The sequence below is a fragment of the Sinocyclocheilus rhinocerous genome, unplaced genomic scaffold (assembly GCF_001515625.1).
Source record: "Sinocyclocheilus rhinocerous isolate Xijiao unplaced genomic scaffold, SAMN03320098_v1.1 scaffold56, whole genome shotgun sequence".
NCBI classification, from domain to species: domain Eukaryota; kingdom Metazoa; phylum Chordata; class Actinopteri; order Cypriniformes; family Cyprinidae; genus Sinocyclocheilus; species Sinocyclocheilus rhinocerous.
In genome coordinates, this window is record NW_015649227.1 from 230,393 (window position 1) to 238,718 (window position 8,326).

Consider the following 8,326-nt stretch of genomic DNA (forward strand, 5'->3'; position numbering starts at 1 on the left):
TGTGAGGCGGCGCGTCGAAACCATCGCGGCTACATGTTTATTTTCGCTGCGCGCAGTGACTGGTTTTGCCCTCCTGTTGATAAAATATTGCGCCAAATCACGTCTAACAGAGTTCTCGCTCAGATGACGATCTCTTGACATCTGTTGTCGCTTTAAATCGTTGTAGATATCGCGTTAGTCCGGCTGAAGAGTGCTAAGCGCGCTAGCCGCTAACAAGATTCACATCAAAACCGTCAAACCTGGACAGATTCGTTCACAGGAGACATAACAGGTATGTTATTTCAATACCCGCTTTCATATTTAAATGTGTTTTGTTTGTCTGTATCTCAAGTTTAGGTCTGAAGTAACTTAACCGTCGCTCGTGTGCTAGCATGTAGCAGGTTATGCTAACACGCAGATCTCACGTTGTTTACATTCTCTTCAGCTCATTTATACATCACTGTCAGCACATTCACGAGTTCACGACACGTCTACACCTGTATAAGACTTCGCAGCAAAGTGTGTGAAGGAGTATTGCGGTGTGAGACGCTTTATCCGATTAAACTCTCAGTAAACACCATGTTTGTGCTGTCAGTGTATTGATCAGATTCACTTTATAAGTACAGCTCTATAATAAGATTTATTGTAGGCGCTTATATTTGCTTTAAACAACTCCAGGCATGTGTTTACTTTGATGAACAAGCACATTTAGCTTTAGTAAAACCAATATCCTGATATGAAATTGATTTCCTGACATTATATATTACTATATTATTTTATATTATCTATACACACACTGCTGTTCAAAAGTTTGGGATCTGTAAGATTTTTATTACTTTTTAAAGAAGTCTCTTCTGCTCATCAAGGCTGCATTTATTTGATCAGAAATACAGAAAAAACTGTAAAATTGTGAAATATTATTGCAATTTAAAATAATAGTTTCTATTCTAATATACTTTAAAATATAATTTAAGTAAATGCTGTTCAATTAAAAAAAATTTATTCATCAAGGAATCTTGAAAAAAGTATCACAGGTTCCAAAAAAACAAACAAATTAAGCAGCAGCAAAAACAATGTTTCCAACATTGATAATAAATCAGCATATTAGAATGATTTCTGAAGATCATGTGACACTGAAGACTGGAGTAATGATGCTGAAAATACAGCTGCGCATCACAGAAATAAATTACAGTTTAAAGTATATTAAAATAAAAAACCATTATCTTAAATGATAATAATATTTCACAATTTTACTGTTTTTACTTCTGTATTTTTGATCAAATAAATTCAGCCTTGATGAGCAGAAGAAACGTCTTTAAAAAACATTAAAATTCTTTCTTTTCACAGACTTTTGAACGGCAGTGTATGTAATGTGTATTTTTATATACTATTGTATTTTCTATGTATGTGAATATATATATATATACACATATATATACATTTATTATTTTACATACATTTTATATTATATTAATGTTACTATAATGTGTTTTATATATTTAGTATTTTACATATATATATTTTTTTATTCAAATTATAAAAAAAAAAATTCTCACAATTCAGAGTTTACATCTCGCAATTCTTACTTTTTTCCCCCCAGAATTGCATGATATAAACTAGCAGTTGTGAGTTATAAAGTCGGAAATGCGTGATATATGCTTGTAAAAAAAATGTCAGAATTGTGAGCTGACTTTTATTTTTCAGAATTTGACTTTATAACTCGCAGTTGAGAGTTCATATCTCACAATTCTGAGAAAAGAAGTCACAATTCTGGGATGCAAACTCAGAATTGCAAGAAAAAAGGCAGAATTGGGAGATAAAAAGCAGAAATTACCTTTTCTTTTATCCCGTGGTGGAAACAGGCTTCCATAATATATCTATGTTTATCAACTAATTTTAAATGTTTTCTGTAAAACCATGCGGAATGATCAGTCGCTCATTAACGTTCTCAATCCTTCCGCAGGGGACGTTTGGATGGACCCTTCACTGGCGCCAGTGTATTGCTGAAACGAGTTATTAGCGGCACACGGGAGCCTCTCTGAGGCCGATAACCAGCGCAGGATGTCCATCACAAACACACCCACCAGTAACGACGCCTGTCTGAGCATCGTGCACAGTCTGATGTGTCACAGACAGGGCGGCGAGAGCGAGACCTTCGCCAAACGGGCCATTGAGAGTCTGGTGAAGAAACTGAAGGAGAAGAAAGACGAGCTGGATTCGCTCATCACCGCCATCACCACCAACGGCGCTCATCCCAGCAAATGTGTGACCATACAGAGAACGCTAGACGGCAGGCTGCAGGTGCGACAGGACTGCTTCCACACTCTTCAGATTAGTGGTCGACCGATATTGGCTTTTTGACAGCCGATGCCGATATCTTGGAAAGCAGGGTGGCCGATATAATTGTATTTATTTTAATTAATATTTAAGACATTTGAAAATGGATTAAAAAATTAATTTGTAACAGCCCTGGTTTAAAGCATCCAATATGCACGGACCGAAAGTCACGCAGAGAACACGCGATCACGCAGATCACATGCACACTTCAACTGGATTCGACTAAGTCTGCAAGTTTTGTGAAATTAAATGTTCATTTGTCATTCAAAGATTTGTTTAAATGATATAAATGCGTATTTGCGGAATGCTGACGGCAAACGAGAAAGTATTATAATGTTTGCCTTTCTATTACTATTAATAATATAAAAGCAATCGTTATGATACTTTTTGTATACATTTTAATTACTTTGTTTAACAGTTCTATCGGATTATTAGACAGACTTCTATCCGTATTAGACAGAACTGTTAACGGCGAACAAGAGGGAGAATATGAGCACCGTGTGCGCAGGCGCAGAAATAAAAGTCCCGCCTTGAACGCATCGGCCAAACAGAAAACGTATCGGCCGATGCCGATATTTGAGAAATGCCAAATATCGGCCGATATATCGGTCGACCACTACTTCAGATTGTATCTGTCTATATATGTGTGTGTTCCTGTAACTCTCTTCTGCATTTAGGTGGCTGGTCGTAAAGGATTCCCACATGTCATCTATGCACGGTTATGGCGATGGCCGGACCTTCATAAGAACGAGTTGAAACAAGTCAAGTACTGCCAGTTTGCCTTTGACCTGAAGTGTGACAGCGTGTGCGTGAACCCTTACCATTACGAGAGAGTCGTGTCTCCAGGAATAGGTCCGTTTGATGTTTGTTTTAATAGCGTGAAGCTCGTTCACGATGGCCTCGATTTAAGTAAACTTATCCTGTGTTTTCTTCCAGACTTATCCGGACTCACACTGTCAGGCTCTGGTGAGTGATATTCTATTGAAAAAGAATTGGTTTCTGGGTGTTTTTTGTCGAGATTAATCCAAATTAAAAGGGATAATTCACCCAGAAATTAATATTTACCTGCCCTCATGTTGTTCCAAACCTGTATGAGTTTCTTTCTTGTGTGGAACATTAAAAAAGATATTTTGAAGAATGTTGGTAACCAAGCAGGTGATGGTCACTATTGACTTCCATAGTAGTTTTTTCCCCATACTATGGGAGTCAATGGGGACCATCTACTGTATCTATAAATATCTGTAAAGACATGCATACGGGTTTGGAACAACATGAGGGAGAGCAAATGATGACTGAATTTTTATTTTTGGGTGAAATGTCCCTTTAAGGGCACAGACAGTAGCAGATGTATTAGGCTGCTGTCACTTTAAGACCCACTATTATGTATATAAACCCATTTTTAATTTACATACAAATATACAGTGCTTAACAAATTTATTAGACCATCACCACCCAATGTAAGGTTTGTGCCGCTGCTGCCCTAATATAATTACTGTTGTTATCCATGAATTTTCTAATTGACTGTTTAACAAGAAAGGCAGAAAAAATAGTAAAGCACTTTATTATTATTATTTAATTCAGATGCCCAATTAAAGTCAACAACAGCAACAGAGACTGTGGAAAAGTACATAAAACCAGTGCAGCAAAAATGCAAGCTGTTATCAAGGCCAAAGGCCATGCAAAATATTACGTTTTTTGGTTATTATATGTGAATAAAAACTATTTAGTTGTTTCAATTTGTTATTTGCCTAATAAATGACAATAAAATTTTTAGTTTTAAGCTGTTTTTGACAGATTCCTAAAATATTTGTTTTCTCTTTAATAAAATTAAGCACAAACTGTATTTATTGACTGTAATTGGGCATCTGAATAAAAAATTTAATAAAACCGTACATTTGAAAATTCATGGATTTTAGCATTAGAATCACTACTGTGACTTAAGAGCTTTCACACACTGGAGGATTTACCATTACAGAAACATAAAAAATTATTTTGGTAATCACCAATACTGTTAGTTTAGGGCAGCTGTGGTACAAACCTTATATTACAACTTTACTAAGCACTGTATATACACAAAAATCTATATATAAATACTATACATATATATATGTGTGTGTGTGTGTATATATGCATGTGTGTGTATATATATATATACAGTGGGTACGGAAAGTATTCAGTATAGCAGGTTTATTAGACTACTGTCACTTTAAGACCCAATATTATATGTATTTTTTTTGCACTGATCCAATTTATGGACACACATCCGATATTGTAATAACCCAACTGTTCATGTTCATTTAAGACATAACCGACTGTGTTTACGTGAATACTCACCAAAACTGACATTTCAACATAATTTTGTGTGTATTTGTCCATTCAAGTGCGATAAGAACTTCGCTTTTATTCTTCGATGCAAAGGTCAATAGATTTTTGTTATAAATTCTGTCATTTAAAACTTTTTTTTTTTAGTTATCGTCTCGTTTTTGTCTGTGGAAAAAAATGTTGTTGATGAAAACTGACGAAAATTCAATTCGAAGAGTCAAAGAAATTCATACTGTTGTGAATTCTCCTAAAGAGTCAAAAAAGTGCAGTCAGCGTGTAATGACTTGCCTCCCGTCTGAAATGACCATCAGTGACCGTTTTTAGCATCCAGATGCATCAGATGCGGGTTCATTTTGGCGTGTTTGCAGGTCCGTCGGGTCTGATGGTGAAGGATGAATATGATTATGAAGGCCAGCAGTCTCTTCCCAGCACTGAGGGACACATGCAGACGATTCAACACCCTCCCTCTCGACCGATGGCCCCGGAGCCCTTCAACACGCCCGTCATGCTCCCGCCAGCAGAGGGCAGCGGCTCGGCCTCCACCTCCGCCTTCTCCAGCATCGCGGTGGGATCCGCAAGTACGACACGTCACAGTCCCTCCCTCATATCCTCAAACGCATAGGCCATGCTGAAAAGCTTTCTCGTTTGTGGAGGCGTCGTATTCTTGATTGGTGTTTAATAGGGCTGGGCACCGTAGAGCTTCTGCTGTAGCGTTTGTACCTTTTACGTTATTTACACACCAGAACGACACGGAAACGAGCTAATGCGAAAACACTGGAGTGGGACGTGTTGAGCAGCTTCCTGTAGATGTGAATGTGCAAATCCAAATGTGTCCCTGGAGCACAAAACCAGTCGCTGAGGTATATTTGTAGCAATAGCCAAGAATACATTGTATGGCTCAAAATTATAGATTTTTCTTTTATGCCAAAAATCATTAGGATATTAAGTAAAGATCATGATTCTTGATTGGTGTTTAATAGGGCTGGGCACCGTAGAGCTTCTGCTGTAGCATTTGTACCTTTACGTTATTTACACACCAGAACGACACGGAAACGAGCTAATGCGAAAACACTGAGTGGGATGTGTTGAGCAGCTTCCTGTAGATGTGAATGTGCAAATCCAAATGTGACCCTGCAGCACAAAACCAGTCGCTGGGGTATATTTGTAGCAATAGCCAACAATACATTGTATGGCTCAAAATTATAGATTTTTCTTTTATGCCAAAAATCATTAGGATATTAAGTAAAGATCATGTTCCATGAAGATATTTTGTAAATTTCCTACTGTAAATATATCAAAACTTAATTTTTGATTAGTAATATGCATTGCTAAGAACTTCATTTGAACAACTTTAAAGAAGATTTTCTCAATATTTAGATTTTTTTGCACCCTCAGATTCCAGATTTTCAAATAGTTGTATCTCAGCCAAATATTGTCCTATCCTAACAAACCATACAGCAATGGAGAGCTTATTTACTCAGCTTTCAGATGATGCATAAATCTCAATTTAGAAAAATTGACCCTTATGACTGGTTTTGTGCTCCAGGGTCACATATGCAAATGTATTTCTGTGCATTTACACTGCATTGAAGGCATACATTTGATCAGTTCATGCATTCCCTGGGAATCTAACTCATGAGCTTCTCGTTGCTACCGAATATAGACTTCAGCTGTTGTAAGGTATAAAACATAAATGCATCAAATGCATCTATGCATCAAAAAACAACTATTATTAGTGATGCACCATAATCAAAAACACAGAAAGCTGTCATTAAAGTTTTTGTTTAGCTAAGTTCATTTAATATTCAATTCATCAAATGTATTCAAATGAATCAATACTCTACTTCAATACTACAATAAAAATGTCGTATATAATATTTTTAATTGCACACAAGGCTGTTTCAGTTTTTATATCAGCTTTTTAATGATATTTTAATTTGTTATTGAAATACTGTTGTTGAAGCATTTAACAGTGGCTGTAATAACTTGTTCACGACAGATTTATTCAAACATACATTAGGTTAAGATTAAAATATGAGTATGTAGTGTTTTTGTGTAGATGTGTTATACTAAATTACATACTCAATGATTTTCTCAATATTTAGATTTTTTTGCACCCTCAGATTCCAGATTTTCAAATAGTTGTATCTCGGCCAAATATTGTCCCATCCTAACAAACCATACAGCAATGGAGAGCTTGTTTATTCAGCTTTCAGATGATGCATAAATCTCAATTTAGAAAAATTGACCCTTATGACTGGTTTTGTGCTCCAGGGTCACATATGCAAATGTATTTCTGTGCATTTACACTGCATTGAAGGCATACATTTGATCAGTTCATGCATTCCCTGGGAATCGAACTCATGAGCTTCTCGTTGCTGCCGAATATAGACTTCAGCTGTTGTAAGGTATAAAACATAAATGCATCAAATGCATCTATGCATCAAAAAACAACTATTATTAGTGATGCACCATAATCAAAAACACAGAAAGCTGTCATTAAAGTTTTTGTTTAGCTAAGTTCATTTAATATTCAATTCATCAAATGTATTCAAATGAATCAATACTCTACTTCAATACTACAATAAAAATGTCGTATATAATATTTTTAATTGCACACAAGGCTGTTTCAGTTTTTATATCAGCTTTTTAATGATATTTTAATTTGTTATTGAAATACTGTTGTTGAAGCATTTAACAGTGGCTGTAATAACTTGTTCACGACAGATTTATTCAAACATACATTAGGTTAAGATTAAAATATGAGTATGTAGTGTTTTTGTGTAGATGTGTTATACTAAATTACATACTCATTACATTTTAATTAAACCTAACCTTATGTATGTAACAATATAATATAAAAACATAAAACGCATCCATTTAGCCAAAAACCGAAAACAACGTTTATTTAATAATCAATTATTAATCAGATATATTTTGATTAAATTAAATTTAACTCAAATAAAAAATGAGTTGTATATAAAATTAAAATTGCACATTTTTACATCAACACATTTGCACATTTCATTAATTTGTTTTAAATGTTTCATTATTTCACATTAAAGAGCGACAAAACCACATTTATTTTGTTTCTTGTTTGTGTTTCATATCAAAAGTGAAAAAAGCACAAAGCTTAATGCGATTATTTGATGGTAGGCATGCAATAATTAATGTTGAGTGAAGTTTTGTTCATGCATCAACAGAAAACAGCACAGACTAAAAGATTTTGCTTCATCAGAATGACAAATCTACATTGTTAATTCAGTCCTAGCGTTCACACAGCTGGCTTGTTTACCTGTTGTAGTTCATCCACGTCGTGTGCATGCAATTAAACCTGATTTTAGCTCTCCAAAATGGTTTCAGTTGGCAGGATTTTAGTGCATCGCTATATATTATGATTCGTATCGATGCCGTGATATTAAATCGCTCGTACAGTGATGCACGCTTGTGGTGTGTGCTGATGTGTGCATGGGTCAAAGACGAAAAAGGGTTTAAGCATAAAAACAATAAGTGTAATACTGCTTTAAATTGTTGTTGTTTTTCCCCAAAAAATGTCAAAAGTTTTCGGTTTAATTTAATTGCAATTTTGTTTTTGTTTTTCTGAGCAAAAAATAAATATCATACATTTTTTCCCTGATTTACAGAAGAGACCCACTAAAATGTCATTCAGTGTAACAATCCTGTCAGG

At 35.2% G+C, this 8,326-nt stretch overlaps 1 protein-coding gene across 1 annotated transcript in view; it reads left to right on the forward strand.

Annotated features, from left to right (window-relative positions):
• The window catches only part of LOC107710400 (mothers against decapentaplegic homolog 4-like), a 16,430-nt gene continuing 8,104 nt past the window's right edge, over nucleotides 1-8,326 (forward strand). The window contains exons 1-5 of the mRNA XM_016515165.1: nucleotides 1-271; nucleotides 1,943-2,280; nucleotides 2,994-3,168; nucleotides 3,253-3,282; nucleotides 5,007-5,216. Of these exons, the coding sequence (XP_016370651.1) occupies nucleotides 2,041-2,280; nucleotides 2,994-3,168; nucleotides 3,253-3,282; nucleotides 5,007-5,216 (655 nt within the window). The 5' untranslated portion in view covers nucleotides 1-271; nucleotides 1,943-2,040. The remainder of the gene's footprint in view (nucleotides 272-1,942; nucleotides 2,281-2,993; nucleotides 3,169-3,252; nucleotides 3,283-5,006; nucleotides 5,217-8,326) is intronic.